A 20,747-nucleotide genomic window follows, 5' to 3' on the forward strand; every position below is an offset into this window, starting at 1 on the left:
AAATAATTTTCCTAACAATTTATCTCGATTTCCTGGATAATAATGTTGTAAACAAATCAATGAAATTAGTGTTTTTAAGGGAGCTGAAACTCATGATTAAAAAATAATTCATTTAAGTTGTTGACTCACTTTCATGCGTTTTCCTGACTGTACTTTAATGGCAATGTGTCATGTAATTGTATTGGGAAAGATTATTATACGAATATCGAGCTCAAACAACTTATAAATGAATGCATGCTAAAACATTGTTAATCGAAATTACAATACAAATGCTTGATATGGAAGAAAATATTTACTGTTTTACTAAGCATATAACTAGCAATTTGGATGTAAACAAAAAACTTATTATTCTGTTTTGAAGAAAAATTGCATATTGAATGCTAATTATATTTTCGGTTGCAAAATACATAAGTTAGCAGACCAGACAATTAAATGAAATCACCTTAAGTTCTAATATTAATTATGGTTTTAGACATAAATTTCTTTCAAACACTTTATTACTATAAAACAGTAGTTTTCAACCAAGAATACCATTTATATTTTGCATTCCTTAGATTAACATAATGCATGAAGCAGAACGCTGTAGGAACCAAGTTCAGAGCTTTTAACTGACAAACTTGAAAAGTTTCAATTAGTTATAACAGAAAAAGCATATGAGTCTAAACTTTTATTAAACTACAAAATTGAAGTGATTTTTCCAGAGTATACACTCGGTGAACTTACTGCTTGAACTTTACAATTAGAGTTTAAGGAGTTTGATATTCAATTTGTTGTATAAACAAAACTGGAATGATGCTACGGGAGAGCTCGCACTTAAAGATTATTTGAAACTACACAAAACCAATCGTGAGCTTCTATCTGCAAAGAAATAACAAAACTGAAATGACATTGAGAAGTTTGCAATCGAAGAGTTTACAATTTAAAAATTTACAATTGTAAAAAATAAACTTTCTCATACAATCTCTAGTGAATAGCAAAATTGAAATAAAATATCAAGTTCTAAAGCGGCAAGTTTTCAACTTGAAAAACTAAAAGCAGCCTGAAATTAATTTGTACGCCAGTCATAAAATTGAAATGGAATTGAATTTTTAAAAAAATTAGAGCTTGCAATTAAAGAGTTTTTCTCAAAACTTTTACTAGAGAAAATTAACTAAATATGAACTATAATCTATGATAAACAACAAAAGTAAAATACAATTCTGGAATTTGCAATCAACGAATTAACAGTTTAAATATTTGCGACTAGAGTAAACTGATGTCCCACTCTTTGCTAAGTAACAAAATCGAAATAAAATTACAAAGCTTGCAACCGACGAATTAACAAGTTAAAAGCTTGTGGCTAGAGTAAATAGATATTAAAATCTGTTCTTTGGTGAGTATTAGAGTTTTAAATCAACGAATTAACAACTTTAGAATTTTCAACTAGAGTAAATAAAATTACATTTACAATCTTTAGCGAATAACATTAAAATAACAGAGCTGGGAAGAGACAAGTTTGAGCAAACTGATTTTTAACTTGAAACTGTGGTATCTAACAGAATTAAAATGCAATCACATAAGCTGTTAACGGTAGCTGTTGTGGAAACGAGAGACTTGCACATGATACCAGGAGAGATGGCATTATCGGGTGTTGAAGGCAGATTCATTCATTTGCTGATGAATGCAATGAAAATACCTTACGAAGTGAGAGTTTCGCCCGATGGAGAGTGGGGACAAGAAATGAAAAATGGAAGCTGGACAGGAATCGTTGGAATGGTGCAGAGAGGAGAGGCTGATATAGCTGTAAATCAATTATCCATAACGAAAGAAAGATTGAAAGCAGTGAACTTTTCAATTCCTTATTCGGACGAATTAATTCAATTTGTTGCACCCACTCCAAAGCGTATATCTTCACTTATTGTGTACTTATATCCGTTTGACATAATGATATGGTTGTCATGCATAAGTATATTACTTTTAATGCCATTTATGCACGTGCTTTTACTTCCTAAAGGAAAAAAGTACAGTACTGAATTACTAAGATTACTAGGTTGCATATTAAAACAACCTATGTATACCAAAAACAAACGCATGCATAGATTCTACATTTTGCTATGTTTAATTTTTTCCATGGTTATTTCTTTAAGCTACTGTGCTGTACTGCTGTCGTTTTTAAGTGTACCTCTTTATGAACCTAAAATTCGGACTTTTAGTGACCTCTCTAAAGCAGTTCTAGGAGGTCAAGTCAAATGCCAGGTGATTGCTGGATCGTTTGTTTTATCACTTTTTTTGAATTCCACCGATGAACAATTACGAAGCGTGGGTGAATTAGTAGAGCGGAATTCTTGGACCTTTCAAGTGAAGGATTACAAAAACAAAACGATAGATGACAGAACTGCTTCTGTTTCTTCGGCTTTGTCGTTACAGTCACTTTACAGGGATTACAAGAACATAGTGTTTTCGGAAGATTCCCTTATGACTACAAATTTAGGCATCGCAATGAGCAAAGGTTTTTGTTGTAAAGAAAAATTGAATGATATGATATCCAGAATTAAGAACGCTGGACTCTATGAAAAAATTAAATCTGAGGAGTACCTAACAAAGCCATTAGCCTTAAGTGTTAGCCACAAGCTTACAGGAAAAAGGGTAGCAATAAGCGTGGAAAATATATACGGCGTTTTGCTACTTTTAGTTGCTGGATATATTTTAGCCTTTGCAGTACTAATTGGGGAAATATTATTTCCTCGATTTTATGGAAATTTACTGAACTCTAAGCCACCAAATAACACTTTTAGTAAAATAAATGCTTGGGAAGATAATAGAAAAATTAAATAAGACCACTCCTGAAATGTATGATTATAAGTATTTATTTCGTAACTTCTTAAATAATTTCTGAAATTAAATTAAAAAATCACCGAAGTAGAGTGTTAGTTATCTTTTTATTCAGGATAAAGCTCAAATATGTATTTGAGAAAATGAACACAATTCAAAGTACATTTTTAAGAAGATAGATAGAAAAAAATACTTCTTTTTAATATCCAACACAAATTTAACAATTAAATGAGGAATTTCATACTTAATTTCCCTTACTTTATCTAATCTGTGTGGCTGGGTCTATTACAGACGTAACTTTCCAGGCCATTTCTTCATATTCAAAACATTAAATGATAAAGTGGTTTTATTTTATTTCATAAAAATCGTTGAACAGCCGACCCAATCTTTGGGTTTACGACTACTAATGTTCAACGTCGTAGCCTTGTAATTTTGAACCCAATCCAGAAGACAAGGGAGCTTCTGGATCAAGTATTGGGAGAAATTTGCCTTCGAGGATGACTTTTTAATGGAATTAACCAGCATTTGCGTTACATTGAGAGAAAAACCACGAAAACTCCCACGGTTAGATTAACGGCAAGGAGACTCTAACCTATGATCCGCTTACCACTGAGGATATTTTACGTTAGTACTGTGGTCGGTGCAAGCCGGATGTAAAATTCGTATTGACCAGCCATCGCTGGATTCAAACCCGGTTCACCTCATTGGAAGGCGAATACTCTATACCCTGAGCCATCACGGCTCTGTTAAAGTGATTTTTAAGAATCTACATTTTAACAAACCAAATTTACAAACATTATTTTAAATTTCTAGGACTTGTGAAAACTACTGTTGACTTTTCTTAAGTTTTTGAAAAGAAAACAAATTTTAAAAATTTGTACTAACTAATTTAGGCAAATGAATGACACCCTCTTGAGAATTTGTTCGGATTCATTAGTTTATTCTTTAGAAAAATAACAATACTCGTAAGAGAAAGTAAAAGAATATGCAATCAAATGCAATATGCATTTTCTCAAATACACATTCTGGGCTATTTCCATTTCCTTAAATACGCGTTTTTATGTATCCCTTTCTGAAATACTCATTTAGAGCTATGTCTGGAGAGAAAAAAAAGCTAACCGATGTTTTGTATTTCTAGCTGTATAGCTGTATGCAATACATATTCTATTTGATTTTTTTCTTCTAATGTATTACGTACACAAATTTGAAAGAACTAATAATTCTCAAACAAGAAATTTTAAATCAATCTTTTGATTAGCTAAATCATTATTATTTTAAATTTATTCTATTGTATTACTTAAAAGAACATTAGAATTCGAATGGCGCTTAATAGATTTCTAAAATGCGCAAAATGTAACAAAATATTTAGGAACTAGAATATTTTTTTGCAAATTTAAAATGAGCAACAATAAATGCACCACAGAATAATGAGTATATGTTGTGATAAAAAAACGTAATTTTTATCTTAAAATGGGAAGCTTCTCTGTCATAAATAACTTTTTGGAGTTATTTATCTCCGTTTCAAATTATCTTGCACGGCAACCAAGTTTTTGCACTTTTTGAGAAAACTTCTTCTAGTTGTACAGTGTAAAAAAAATCTGTGTATACTTGCCATCATTTTTGGTGTTGTGGCATGCGTAAACTATAAAACTTTATACAGTAGGGGAGAGTGGGGTCAATTGTAACAGGGTACGATTGTAACAGAGCAAAACTTTCGAGTGTCGGGTTTTAGATTTGGTTCTTAGGTGGCGCACAAGGTGTATTTAATAAATCTACATGTACACCCCTGCTGGCAACCATTTCTAGGTACTTTTGAAAGAGTTACATCACAAAAGATATTTTCACGCTACGTAAGTAATTTTTTTGGCATTAGAATATTATATTGTAACAAAGTAATTTTGTTTAAATCAATAAAAATTATTAACCGAATATGTAAGTGGACATCTTAATTAACATTTCAGAAAAAAAAGATTAGTTTAATTAATAAACTAGCATTGTTTTTAACAAATGAAGCTGAAATGGCGTCTTGGGGACAATTGTAACAATAAGTAAAGGGACGATTGTAACAGCTGAAAATAAATAATCTTATGCTTACAAACAATTACTTAACTCTTTAAGAACCACCAATAGTTTCCTATATCATTTATATTATGTTGCATGTGCATTATTTTATTTGTCACCTTTCACAGCATAAATTAAAATTTTTAACCCCTTAAAGTTAAAAGTTGAACCCTTTAGGTCTCTGCTCATTATTATTTTTACTCCTAAAATATCACTACTATTTTGATCAATAAAAAAATATATCACAACTATGATAATATGTATAATTGACTATGTTTTAGTTGAATTTATGAACTGTTACAATTGACCCCGTAAGTGGGGACAATTGTAACAAGTGCACGATTGTCGAAAATTGTTAATTACTAATATAATAACATTTAAAATAAGGTATTTATTTTTTTTCTAGTAGAGAATAGTCTACTTTACTCGTCTGTCAATTAATACTGATAATATATTGGATTTTCTGTTAGTTAAAAATAGTTAAGTAAAAAATGTTACAATTGACTCCACTCTCCCCTATATATAGTCGCATTTCTTTGCTTTTTCTCTATAGTTTTATTTCTTCATTTGCTATTTGGTAGTTTACTGACAACAAAGTTTTCATGCACATTAAAATCGATTTAATGATTTCATTTCAAAAGATTTCGTTTAAAAAACATGCACATTTTTAGTATTATATTTGTGCTTATTCCTTCAAAGAATTGTTAGTTTGGTTAGATTACATAATCTTTTGTACGATGACCACAATTCTGAACTTAAAAATAAAGAAAAACAGTGAGCATTTCTTACTGTGCTGATAAGTTTATGTTTTGATGCGTGATTCTAAACGTTTTCTAAACTTGATTTTTAAAGTTGTTTTCAACACAACTGCCGGCAAATGATTCAAACGTTTATATGAAACGCTACTTTATTCCAGCTCTCTTGCAATGAAGTCTTTTAAAAATATTGGCAGAATTATCAAAAACTCTGAAAGCTTTAATTTTTAATTGATTACAACTCTATAAATTATTTTGAAAAAAGCATAGCTGTCGACATCCTTTATCTTGTTACAGAAGCATTTTGATGTTGCTCTAAAAGTATATTCATTGCTATTTTAAGTGGGATAATATTTTTATATGGATCAGGATATTTTTTTAGTGAAATGAAATTTTTTGTTCACAATTATGAAAGGTGTTCATCCAATGATAATTCTATGTAAAAAATAGTTTGTTTGTAACTGTTTGTTTTAAATTTTATATTTAGAAAAGTCATTTTATAATCATTTCATAAAAGTTACTTTATGGTAAAAGTCATTATGAGCCACGAACATCATTAGTCAAATATTTTTATTGTCAAAAAAGTTTTAATTGTAAGGTATGTAGATTTTTGCGTATCTTTTTTATACAAAAAGCAAAATTTAAATGAATTCTATCAAATAGTTCGCGTGATATAAAATTTAAAAAAAAAAAACATATTTTTTTCATTTATTATTGGTAAGAACTATTCGCCCGATTTCTTAAAAAATAGCGCTTCCGGTGTCATTTAAAAGTGTATAATTGAAAATGCTTAAACATTTATATACTATAAAAATTAAATATTTCTGTGTCCAGAATGTTAATAAAATAATTAAAAAAATCATAACTATTTATTAGAAATTATTTGATTAGTGATTAGAGTCAAGGGATTCAGAACAGTTATTTATCAAACGATACAAATCAGTGCTGCGAATCAAATGACTTGAATCAATAATTCGAATCAAATGATTTGAATCAATGATTCGAATCAAGTGATTCAAATCATTCATTCAAATCATGATTTGGATCCCTGATTCGAATCATGCGATTTGAATGACTAATTCTTATGAAGGGATTCGGATCACTGATTCGAATCATGCGATTCTGATCACTGATTCGAATCATGCGATTTGGATCACTATTCAAATCAAGTGATTCTGATCAGTGAACCGAATCATGGGACATTGATTAATGATTCGCATCAATTGATTCAAATCATGTGATTCGGATCATTGATTCTCATAAAGTGATTCAGATTACTGATTCGAATCATGCGATTTGGTTCACTATTCGAATCAGGTGATTCGGATCAACCACTCAGCTACTCGTAGCTCTCTGTGTAGATGATGAACTAGTTAGTGAGATGATGGACTAGATCAGTAATAGATAGCTGCTACTCATAAAGAAGACTCAAGAAACTTAATAAATCAGTTGAAAACTCAGTTCAAAATCACAAGCAAGCCAGCATCATATTTCTTAGGAGTCGAAATATATATATAGAATTGATAGTAGAAGCATATAATTGGACAAGAATCTTTTGTTGCAAGGATACTTCAGCGGTTCGTTATGAGTAATTGTAGGCCAGTTCATACACCCATTTTGAAGAGGAAGAATCATACACTACAGAAGACGAAAATAATACAGTGTTTTCTTATCTTGAGGCTTTTGGTGTATTAATGTATCTTATAATGGGCACTAGACCTGACTTGTCATACGTAATTAGTGTTTTTTCACGTAAATTAGAAAATCCTTTTAAAGAAGATTTTATCAAAGTAAAGCGGGTATTTCGTCACATCGCAAGCTCCTAACAAAACTGCATTTTCTAGAAATCAGGCAATAAACCCACAATTCTAGAATGCTTCAGTGATGGATGCTGACTTTGGAGGTAGGATGAAGACAGGAAGATCGACGAGCGGAGGTGGTCCTATATCCTTGTTAAGTCAACGTCCAGTTACGGTTGCAATATCAACCACAGAAGCTGAGACAGTTGCAGCAAATTAAGAGTCAAAGCAATTGATTTGGCTTAAAAGACTCCTCAATGGAATTTACTCCTTGAAAAAAGAGCCAACGATTTCTGTTGTTCTAGTGCAGCTGTCAGATTTGCTCAGAATCCCGAGTTTCACCGTAGAACGTAGCACACCAATATTCACATTTCTCATTCGTGAAAAAATATTAGAAGACGAAATAAGTGTGTAGCAGATCTCAACAGAAATGCAAATTACAGATATATTGACGAAGCCCTTGACCAAACCGAAACTTTTAAAGCTATGAGAAAGAAATGTGACTCGTATAAATACTGAACTCAAAATGTTATTTAGAAATTCGTGGTTTAGTTTTTTTTAACCTTTTTTACAAGGGATAGTATTAATGTATATTAATTTAAGAAAATTGCATTTATATATTTATGTAATCTGACAACAGATCAGTACAACTACTTCAACTTCTAAATATGAAACCCGTTCCCTGGTTATTTAATACGATCATCGTTTGATTTTGTTTCTTTCATACTATGCTGAATAAACAGTTTAACTTTAAGATGTTAGATTCGGTTAATACTTGCATAATTTAATAGTTTCTACAGTACTTAGATGCTAACAGGCTCTCTTCATAGGGATAATGGTTTTTTCTTAACTTGTAACAGATTATAGATACCCTATTTGTAAATTGCGGCTATCCTCCATCTTTTGAGGGTCAAGAATCCAAATTTGTCGGATGAAAGGTATGCTTATTCACAAAAAATAACGTGTTTATGGCTTATTTTGAAACTTAAAATATCACCAGTTGTAACTAATTAGCATATTTTAGGATAGACCCCCAACCATTAATATTGAATCTTTAAATGAAAAAAAAAATCCGATTGCTAGATCAAAAGTTGTTGAGGGGAGTTTTTTTTATTTTACTGACTGTATATTACTTTTAGGACATATCCTGCATTATTTTTTTAACTCTTTATAATAAAGACACCGTTACCTATAGCTAAAAAGTTACTTCTTCCTATCTTCTTTTATTTACATATTTTTTTATTAAAAAAAAGAAAAAAGAACAATGAAATGCACAAACTCAAGTATAAAACAAAAATCGCTCTTAAAGTAAACTTTTTTAATTAAGTTAAAAATTATTCCACTTACGTTAAAAAATGGCAAAATCAATAGATAAAGGTGATCAAAGCACCCTCCCCCCCATGAAGAGATACATTTTCTAATTAATTTGGTAAAGAATAGGAGAGAATGTAATATAGATTTTTAATCTAACCTTTTTTTCTGATCATTGATATTAAAATAAAGTCTTTAAAAAACGTACTTTTTCTCGAACTTCCAATGCTATTAACGCAGCAAATTATGCTTAAAAAATCTGTTGTTTCAAAATTCACGTGTGATCAAAATTGCGTTCGTTAATATTGGAAATAAATAATCGCACGCGTTATTGTTAACTCCCAATATATCAAATCAAAAAAGTGTATGTAATGTTTTTTATAAGTTACAACTCATGAAGTATTTCAACTATGTACTTGTTGCCATGGAATTACAATATTTTATTCTGAATAAAATTTATGATTACCTAAAAGGGGTATTTCATAGATTTCAGTTTTATTCAAATGTGTTTTCTTAAATACGTTATTTATACATTACAAATACATTATTTATACATTATTTTTTATTCAAGATAGGAGTTAAGAATGAACTTTTTTCTCGAACCATTAGTTTATTTTCTAATAAATGGTTTTACGCAAATTATTTATGAAGAATGTAAAAAATTGTACTCTGTAAAGCGGGATCCTTAATTCTGTGAAAACAATTGTAGAATCAAATTCGTATTCTACAAACATAGAAAAACAAATTATTTTTTATATTTATGATTTTATCTGAGTGATCAACAATTAAACTTCTAGATTATATTGCATGCATTCGTGTTTATAGTTTTGTATGGAAAGAGTTCGGCAAAAAGTTTAAATATTATCGATAATGCAGATTTTTATTAGGATATTAAGTACATTTTCCAATCGGAATATAATGGAAAATGTTGTTTATGGAACTGCAAAATATTTTTCCGAAAGAAATTTCAAATAAATTTGCATAAAAGAATAAATACCTTGTACCAAAATTTAAATTTTTTTTCAGACATACATTTATACTAGTTCATAAAAAGGAAAAAAAACCTTTTTGTTAAAATACTGTTAAAAAAAATTTTTTTGTGATTAAACATCAATGGTGAGAAGCCAAATTACATACAATACACAATGCTTCGAAACGAAAAATATATAAGAAGAAACGGAAATACTAAATAAAAACTATCATTATGTAAAACAAACATAATTGAACAAGCCTCAATAGTACAGCTGAAAAAAATAATCATTTGCATCGATTGCTACCGTCAAACAGAACGGAAATGAACTTAGGCCAGCCGTTAAAAATTTCTATTTTAGTAACACAAATCTTAAATGTGACAAGAAACATTCAGGGAGAGTTAGAACTATCAGGAATCGAAGGCAAATTCATTCACTTACTGATGAATGCGATGAAACTTCCATTCGAAATTAAGATACCACCAGATGGAGAATGGGGAAGGAAAATGGACAATGGCAGCTGGACTGGATTAGTTGGTATGGTACATAGAGGAGAAGCTGACTTGGCAATCAGTCAACTATCCATAACTGCAGAAAGGTCCCAAGCAGTAAAATTTTCAATTCCTTATACAGACGAGCCAATTAAATTTCTGACACCTGCCCCAAGAAAAATATCTTCCCCTTTTGTATACCTATATCCATTCGACACGTCCGTATGGTTGTCGTGTATAAGTGTATTACTTTTAATGCCATTTATGCATGTACTGTTCCTTCCTGAGCGTCAAACGTACGGTTCAGCATTGCTAAAAGTATTTGGCAGCTTGCTAAAGCAGCCACTGTGCACTCAAAGCAAATCCATGCATAAATTTTGCATTTTGTTGTGTTTAATTTTTTCCATGGTTATTTCTTTTAGCTACTGCTCTGTTCTTTTGTCTTTTTTAAGTGTGCCCCTTTATGAGCCTAAATTGCGGACATTCAATGACCTTTCCAAAGCAGTTCTGAGAGGTCATTTGAAATGCCAGGTGACTTTAGGATCGTTTATTTTACCATTTCTTTTGCATTCTACCGACGAACAATTGAGAAATGTAGGTGAGTTAATTCAAAAGAACTCGTGGAGTTTCCAAGTTAAGCATTACCAGAATAAATCCGTTGATTATGGATCTGCTGCTGTTTCGTCATTTCTGACGTTGCAATCATTCTACAAAGGGTATAAGAACGTTGTGTTTTCTGAAGATTCTCTTGTAACTACACCTATAGGTATTGCAATGAAGAAAGGGTTTTGCTGTGAAGAAAAATTGAACGATATGATATCCAGAATTAAAAACATGGGATTGTATGAGAAGATTGAATCTGACGAACTGTTACCTACGTCATCAACAGCAAGTGTTCCTTATAAGTTAACCAGAGAAATCGTTGCAATAAGTGTTGAAAATATGTACGGTGTTCTATTTCTTTTAATCGCGGGATATGTTCTATCGTTTGCAGCATTAGTTTGGGAAATATTTTCTCAAAATCATCAAAGTATGAATTAAATATTGAATCAAAATATGATTCGAAATTAAGGATATTCTATTCAAGAAAATCAGAAAAGTAAATGAGACAAGTACCAAACTAGGCTCTTGACTGGAAGTATTCATAAAACGTTAACTGGAGATATTATTATAATATGTTTTCAAAAAATATGTGAGCTTCTGTTACTACTAACTACTGGATATATTTTGTCTTGTATAGCTTTCATTGAAGAAATGTTATTAACTGATTTTGAAAACAATTCAAATAGCTCAGATTTTATTATTAAAATTCTATTCAGCACTATATATTATAATTCTTATAACTATTATTATTATTATTATTATTTTATAGTTGCAATTGTGATTTACTTCTCCATAAAATTTCTTCAAGTTAATTATTTTAGTTTCGTGATTAATTGTTTAGTTTCATATAAGTTCATATAAAAATATATGTTTCCTTATTTTTTCATTGTTTTTAAAAAATTCTATAAATTGAATGAAAATTATGCCATAAGATAAAATTTTCACGACTCAATATTTTTTTTCTTTCATTTTAACTTAAACTTACATTCAGTACTTAACTCTTATTTAATGTATTGAATTCAATCCATTTCCTTCTTACTGACTATTTTCGATAATATTATTGAAATACATTTTCTTCTTTTTGTTTATTACAATAAAATGTTTTCATCGTCTTAAACAACCCGAAAAAAATTATGACGCAGGTTATCATCGAAGAAATTACCATGAGACACTGGTAAGTCGCATTCTCTTTTTTTAATGTTCCATGCAAAAATAGAAGAAGAAAAAAGTTTCCTTTGTTTTAATTCTGCTCATTACTAAATAAGGATCCAAAATATTTTAGGCGAAAATACGCATAGTTTTAATTTGATACTACTTTGATCCGATGTATTGAAATTGAATCCATGGCTTTAATGAGAAACTATCCTCTAACAAGAAGGTATTCGAAGTGTCTCTCGTAAATAAAGTTTAGTTTTATTATATTGTTTTTTTTATTGCAAAATCTATGCAAAATACTTTGTTTATTTTACACAGGTTGTAGTAAAGTTAGCAAGAACAAAAGTTTAGGTAAGCGCAGAAGATTCACGAAATACGCGAAAAGTTATACAAATTAAAAAAAAAATTACATTGAAGATACTCATTAAAAACTAATTTCAAATCATTTCTCGTTAGACTTCCAATTTAACTATCATATTTTAATGTTTTATGTAAATCTTTTAGAACACAAGTATTAAAGTTTCCGATTAAGTGAAAAAAAGCCTTAAATTCAAGTAACTTTTTATAACGAGCAATGTTCTTCCTTTGTCAAATGGATTTCACTTGGCTATGTTTTCAAGGCAAAAATATTCGCTTCCTTTTCTAATTTATAGAACTAATCAATTACTTTAAAATAGACAAAATAAGTTTTATAATTTTTAAACAAAACTACATCTCCCAGAAGAGAGAAGGCCTCCGAGCGGATTAATTTAGTAGTAGGTCGTAACTATAAGATAATGTGTATAGTGGGGTAAAAATAAGAAATATGTCGTATCGTCCAGACTACTAAACTGTGAAGTGAGTGATAAATTGGAAAGATGCTATAACGTTTGGATGACTAAAAGATCGGATAACTCGCTTCTGGTAACCCATGTGAAGGTTTTCTCCCTTCTGTGAGGTGTTTTTTCAGAGCTTGAAAAACTGCCCCCATTTATGAACCAGCTTTGCTATTCTATATTTTAAGTCCATCAAAATTTGGAGAAAAAAATTGAAGATTTCAGTTGGTATATCATCCACAAAATAATATAAAATATAATATAAAATGGAGGAAAATGTGACTAAATGATAAAGCTAATACGTCATTTGTTTTCGTACGCCTCACCTCTGCTTCTGCAACCATTTCTTGCAATAAACATGCCAAGTTTCGCCCATTTTTTATGATCTGATGCATAAACATGAACGTGACGTTTTAAGTATTTTGTCCCAACTTTTATCCTAACTTATCAAATCTTCATTTTCCTCCTCATCATCAGAAATTGCTGATGCTTCTCTTCTCTACTCAAACGAAATAACTTTTTTTTAAATGCTGGTAAAATTTCTGAACAATGGAAGCGGGAATCTTCTAGTTTCAAATACGATCTAATCGGGTTATAATTAATATCATAAAATAGTATAGTAGTACAAATAGTAAATAATATACGGTTTCTTTTAAAATTCAATTTGTCAGGAACAAATCAATCGATTTCGCTCAAATTTAGTATTTTGCTGTGTAAAATTACAATTTTTAAAAGGATTTCAAATTTTTTATCCTGCAGATCAAATTTATCTGCAATAATTAAATAAAATGATAAAATATCAAAAATATTTGCCGAAAAGTTATATTTTTGCATGGTATTTAGCTTTGAATAAACTAATTTTATATCTACTTTCTCTGAATTCATTTCTCTGAAAAATTTCTCGAAATATGGCAAAATACACAAAAAGTAAAATAACATAAAGGATAATAACTATGGATAGCTCTCCTGACCCAACTATTGGGGCCATATTTCAAAAATTGTGGCTACCCCCTATTTTCTGTAAGTCCGAATCTTACGAAAAATGCTATGTTGATGAAGATAAAGTACGTTTTTGAACCGGATTTCATAACTTAAATAAATATCGCCTATACTTACTAATTAACATATTTGAGATAACCTCGTCAAACCATTAAGAATGGACGTGAAGATCCAATCATTAGATAAAAAGTTATTCAGGTTGGTCAATTTTTCTTTTCGCGTTTTCTGCGCACTTTATCTTAAAATGTGTTGTAAGTGTAAATGTGTTTCTTATAAAATTTTTAAAAGAAAGCAGAGGAGATGTTAAATAAAAAGAACTTTTTCTCGTATTCGCTATGAACACAGATTACTTTAATTTTCGTTCACTCAAAAATTTAACGTCACTCAAAATAATTTAAAGTTGTATACGTTATTATTAAAGAAATCGTTGCATTTATTATTCCTGTACTAACTTACAATTTAAGGAAATACATAGCAGTATAAAATATTCTTGGGCTGTAGCCTGTAATTATTTCTCCAAATTCAACGATATTGTTATCGTCATGGTCTAACAATACCTTTTTTTAAGTAAAGATAATTAATACCTAAAAGGTAATTAAAATAATTGCATATTTTGTAAATTTTAAACTTATCTAAATTTTTCAATACAATTCTCCAATACATTTTTTCAATAAATTTTTTTATTAAAGAAAAAAAGTTAAAAATTGACTTTTATTTTATTGTAACCCTTATTTGATTTTCAAATAAATTGTTTCATGCAAATTAAATATGATGAATGTGAAAAAGTGTACTATGTTCAGTTGGTTCCTTAACATTCTAGAAAAAATTAAATAATAAGTTAAATTTGTATTCCTCATACATTTAGAACTCAACATTTAACTTAACGTAACAGCATATGCGTAATCAACAACAAAACCACTTTGAATTAATAACAGCTTTTAATTTTCGGAGAAAATATTCGGATAAAATAGTAATTAAAATCAACGCAAATAGACGACTTAAAACATGACTTTTAACAAGATTTATTTCTTTTTTCACATATTTTATTTTGAAATATTTCGTACTATTGCCGCATATGCTTGTATTCATTTATTACATTTAATTCTGATTCAATAGCTGATTTTATTGATTTACATTCCTTTCCAAGATTTTTCCCCATTTTATTTGTATCACGGTTTCAAATATTTTTCTTTCACAGATAGCATCACACGATTTCTTCAAAACCAAGTAAAATCCAAGTTGTTTAAACTAAACTACAGTAGTAATAATAAAGAATGAATGAAACACTGAATATTACAGCTTTAAGGCTTTAGTGTTGCTAACATTCACCAACTAACAAAACAGTTATTTGTTCTTTACATTAGATGATCAATTCTTTAAAATCTAAAAGCCTTGCCATACAAAGATATTTTATTTTTGTTTTATTTTGACGGCAACGTGTCAGCATATTGTTGAAATTAAAAGAAGAAAAAATGATGTGCTCGTGCAAATTAAATACATACATGTATAAAACACAACAGGATAAAAGAAATTTTTACAATATTTTTATAAGCTAAATTCAATAAAATATTCATGTATTTTTACCGATATTGGCATTGTCATAAAATATTTTTCTTTAAAAAAATTTATTATTATCTAAAAGGTATTCAAAAATATTTCTGTAATTTCTTATGTTATGTGAAATTTGTTTTCTTCTAAACATTTTTTCTATTTAAAAAAATGATAAGAATTGACTTTTCTATAGTAACGGTTAGTTTATTTCCTAACAAACAGTTTTCTGCAAATGATCCATGGAAAGTGTGATGAAAGAGTTTAATTTGTTTACCAGTATCCTTAATTTCTTGAATACAACACCAAAATCAATTCAGTTCCCGTATTTCACACATGTCAAAACTAACGATCCCTTTTAATTATCTTTATATCTGAGCGATAAGCAACCAAACCTCACGGTTTTTTAGCACGTAATCGTGATGAAAAAAGTTCGTCAACCTCATAATAATACTTAATAACATCAATATTACTAAAACAAGTAAAAAAGTGACTTAAAACTAGAAATTAGTGTAATAAGTCTAGTTTCTGAAACAAAATGTGAAGAAAAAACTTTGTTGATGAAATAGCCAAAATATTACAATTGAAATGTCTTTCAGAGAGAAATTTCAAGGACATTATGATAAAAGAAATCTAGGCTGGTAATAACCATCATGTTTTTGTTTCAGTATTATTTTCAAACCACTCCCAAACGAGTTGCGGTTTATTTATTTTTTTAAATTTTCAACATATTCAGTTATGAACATTGGTGAACAGTACATACACTCAAAATGTATTAAAAGCTGAAGGAAGCAAAAAATGGGATAGCCGATAACAAAGAGTCAACTTAAGGAAGTGTACCTCAAAATTATAATAGAAAAAGTAGTCGATTACGTCAGTTGCAGTGGCAATACAGAACTGAAATGAAACCGCATAGAATATTTAAAATTGGTGTTTTAGTAACAAAAGTCTTAAATGTGACGAGAAATATTCAGGGAGAGTTAGAGCTATCAGGAGTAGAAGGCAAATTCATTCACTTACTGATGAATGCGATGAAAATTCCATTCGAAATTAAGATACCACCAGATGGAGAATGGGGAAGGAAAATGGACAATGGCAGCTGGACTGGATTAGTTGGTATGGTACATAGAGGAGAAGCTGACTTGGCAATCAGTCAACTATCCATAACTGCAGAAAGGTCACAAGCAGTAACATTTTCAATTCCTTATACAGACGAGCCAATTAAATTTCTGACACCTGCTCCAAGAAGAATATCTTCCCTTTTTGTGTACCTGTATCCATTCGACACGTCCGTATGGTTGTCGTGTATAAGTGTATTACTTTTAATGCCATTTATGCATGTACTGTTCCTTCCTGAGCGTCAAACGTACGGTGCAGCATTGCTAAAAGTATTTGGTAGCTTGCTAAAGCAGCCACTGTGCACTCAAAACAAATCCATGCATAAATTTTGCATTTTGCTGTGTTTGATTTTTTCCATCGTTATTTCTTTTAGCTACTGCGCTGTTCTTTTGTCCTTTTTAAGTGTGCCCCTTTATGAGCCTAAATTGCGGACATTCAATGACCTTTCCAAAGCAGTTCTGAGAGGTCATTTGAAATGCCAGGTGACTTTAGGATCCTTTATTTTACCATTTCTTTTGCATTCTACGGACGAACAATTGAGAAGTGTAGGTGAGGTAGTTCAAAAAAACGCGTGGAGTTTCCAAGTTAAGAATTATCAGAATAAATCCGTTGATGATGGGACTGCTATTGTTTCGTCATTTTTGACGTTACAATCACTCTTCAAAGGGAGGAAAAACATTGTGTTTTCCGAAGATTCTCTTGTAACTACGCATGTAGGTATTGCATTGAGAAAAGGCTTTTGCTGTGGAGAAAAATTGAATATTATGATATCCCGAATAAAAAACGCAGGGTTGTATGAAAAGATTAAATCTGACGAGTTTCAAACCGTGTTAATGACTGGAAGCACCCGTAGAAGTTTTACTTCAAAAAGTATTGCGATAAGTGTTCAAGACATATATGGTGTTCTATTACTATTAACTGCTGGGTACATTTTTTCATTTATAACTTTAGTAGGAGAATTTCTATTGAATTCTGTTAAAAATAGTTTAAAAAATTTCGAAATTAATTAATAATATTTGTTTTTATTTATTATCATTGTAAGCGATGCTCAAATAAAATTCAGACACGTATAATAGCAAAAACAATTAAGTAGTCATAGCAAAATCACCTTTAGGGTTATAAGTAAATATAAATGAAGAATATCACAGATTTGAAACAACTGATAAACTAGCTTTTTCATGAGAGCATTTAAAGTGAATGTAAGGTTGTGTAACATGGATCCGACCAGAATTGATCAACGCGCAATAGAACGAATTTCGGTGGCAATAGATGAGCATAATGCAAGCATTTATAGTTGAATATTTGCTGTCTTTGGCCAACATTTTCCAAGGCAAACGGCTTTGAACAAATGCTGAAAATTTTTTATGGGTGAAACGTCCATCCATAGAGGATTTTCCAATTGTCAAGGCAAACAAACGGCATAATTTCCTATAAATCCGTTACTGTTGTTTATGAAATGATAATAAGTAATCAAAGAGTTATGAATCTAGAAATCTGTGTAGCACTTTGTCTAACACAAGTAAAATAATTATGCAATAACCTTCAGCCAGTGAAAGACATATTGCACTGCGTTGTCTTCTTCTGATTGCTTATATTTTAGTTTACATTTACTTTAAGCGTTATAACGAGAATTCCCTCTTTAGCCTTATCTTACAACCCTGAAAAATAGAGTTGCTATCTTTGTTATATTCTTGACGTAATCACACTTGAAGAATATAGCAATGATAGCAGCACCTTTTTTCTAGGTTGTAACAAAAGACAAAAAGAGAAACCGTTTAAACAAAATTATCGTAATAAAGTTTAAGGCTACTGTAAACCCGTACTAAAAAGGAAGTGTTCAGAAGAAGACAACGCAATGCAATATTCCCTTCTGAACACTTGTTAAAGTTTTATTTGGGCAACCCTTTTCTTATTTTTATGCAGTTGCAATTGTGTATTGAAACGAAATCAAAAATTTGAAAACTATTATATTAATTATGTTATTACATTCCTAAAGTAAACAATCTCACGTGATATATCTTTTTAAGTTAAAATATGGGAAAATGACTTGTTTTGCCAATTGTCTTGGTACATTAATTAATATGTTTTGGAGCCCTCTTTTTCTTCTCTTTTTCCTTGAGACAAACTGAATACCATCTTTTCGTAAAAAGATATTTGGAAATGATCAAGAAATAGACTGGAATTAATACTACACAATCATGCTGAAAGTTTAAATTGATTGAATGTGAGGTTTAAAGACCCAACATGATGCACTGAACAAATTGAGCAAGAAATAGAAAAAAGCATGACAAAAAAAAACAATGGCTTTATTCTTTAATTGTTTGCCCTTGTTGGTGACTTTAATTCATAATATTTTTAAAAAATACTTTTTTGGAAGTTAAAAATCATTTGCACTATATACAGTAACAATGCATAATCCTAAATCAATGAGAAAAATTCATGAATAAACAAATACATTGAAAGAAATAGGCTTGAGAGCTAAATTTCTGTCTTGCAGCCCTGTTCAAAGTTCTGTATACTGATACAAACGTTTCTCTCTCTCTCTCTATATATATATATATATATATATATATATATATATATATATATATATATATATATATATATATATATATATATATATATATATATATATATATATATATATATATATATATATATATATATATAACATGACTGACAATTCACTGTCCCTTGCTCCAAGATCTAATACTATAATGCTAAAAGAACTTTATTTTTAACAAAAATTTATAAATAGCATTGCTGTTAGCATTTTAAAAGGACTTTGCACTAGCATTGACTATTTTGTATACTTAAAAAATTTAATTGAATATCAAAATGTCATTTTCCTGGCATGTCCCAAACAATATTTCCAATAATAACTAGCTTCAAAACTTCCCATACATTTTTCAAAATCTAATATTTTTTATCTTATCCTATGTAAGCATTTCTAGAATATACGCAGAGGGTATTGTTTACTAAAATTTCGTTTAAAATAATTTTTTCTGTCAATAATTTGTTTGTCCCATGAAAATCTGTCATTTTCCTGGCTACTTTTATTTAGTGATTTATAACCAAAATAGATAGCGCCAGGAATCAATATCTTATGTTAATACACTGGTTATCATAAATTAAGGAAAATTCACAAAAATCGCGATAACTCAAGAAATTACACATGGAATTTTATGAAACTTACCCACAATATACAACACATAGTAAGGTATTAAACAACATAAAAAGAAATTATCAGACATTAATAGTAGTATAGAAATTAGCACATGTATAAAATAAACAAATTGGAAGTATCGGTTTGCAATAGAAAAAGTACCTTTAATATGGAATATGATTGCCTCTAGAAGCAATACAGCACAAACAGCGATGTGTGATGCTTTCAATTATGCGGTCTATCAGTTCAATAGGAAGTGAGAGCCATTGCTCTTGTAAAGCAGTTGCAAGCGTGGCAAGGGTCTGAGGGGGCGGATTGATGGCAGATACACGCCTCCCTAGAGCATCCCAAACGTGCTCGATAGGATTCAAGTCCGGGGATCGAGCTGGCCACTCCATGCGAGTAATTGTTTCCTGTTGAAGATAATCATCAACAATGCGAGCTCTGTGTGGTCTTGCATTATCGTCCTGTAACAGGAAGCAATCACCAATTGCCCCGGCATATGGGCGCACATAAGCATCAAGGATGTTGTCTCGATAAACCTGAGCATTCACGGTTCCCCTTGGAAAGACATGGAGGTATGTGCGCCCTCCTAAGGATATGCCTCCCCAAACACAGACACTGCCTCTTCCGTATGCATCTCTTTCACGGATGTTTGATGGATGATAACGGGTCCCAGGTTCTCTCCATATCAAATAACGTCTACTGTCACTTTCTAGACTAAACCTGGACTCATCCGTAAAGAGAACAGGCCTCCATTGATCTGACGTCCAGTGGACATGTTGTCGGGCCCACTGCAAACGGTCTCTCCTATGGCGTGATGTGAGCGGCACGCAAATGGCTGGTCGTCTCGCATACAGACCACCTTCGTGGAGCCTTCTGCGCACAGTTGACGTTGACACCAACCTTCCGGTGGCTGCAGCAAGAGAGGATCTAAGATGTGTCGGAGTAGCGGTTCTATTCCTGCGTGCACTTAATGTCAAATATCGGTCATCGGCACTGGTCGTAACAGTTGGCCGTCCTTGACTGAACCTCCTAGATGCCGAATCTGTGGTTTGAAATTGCCTCCAAAGTCTATGAACCACAGATGGACTCACATTTAGCCATCTGGCCACTTCTGATTGACTCTGCCCTGCCTCTAGT

At 30.7% G+C, this 20,747-nt stretch overlaps 1 protein-coding gene across 1 annotated transcript; it reads left to right on the forward strand.

The window, feature by feature from the left end:
• The first annotated feature begins 1,545 nt into the window (after window positions 1-1,545).
• On the forward strand, window positions 1,546-2,814 carry LOC122271017 (putative glutamate receptor). Its single transcript, XM_043050739.3, has one exon. The coding sequence runs from the start codon at window positions 1,546-1,548 to the stop codon at window positions 2,812-2,814; it is 1,269 nt and encodes a 422-aa protein (XP_042906673.3).
• Window positions 2,815-20,747: the final 17,933 nt, after the last annotated feature.

This window comes from Parasteatoda tepidariorum, chromosome 3 (assembly GCF_982258835.1).
Source record: "Parasteatoda tepidariorum strain Cologne lab strain chromosome 3, Ptep-v5.0, whole genome shotgun sequence".
NCBI lineage: Eukaryota > Metazoa > Arthropoda > Arachnida > Araneae > Theridiidae > Parasteatoda > Parasteatoda tepidariorum.

Excerpts from the sequence above, each read along its gene's own strand:
- LOC122271017 (XM_043050739.3), top strand. The coding sequence starts at position 1,546 with ATGCAATCACATAAGCTGTTAACGGTAGCTGTTGTGGAAACGAGAGAC.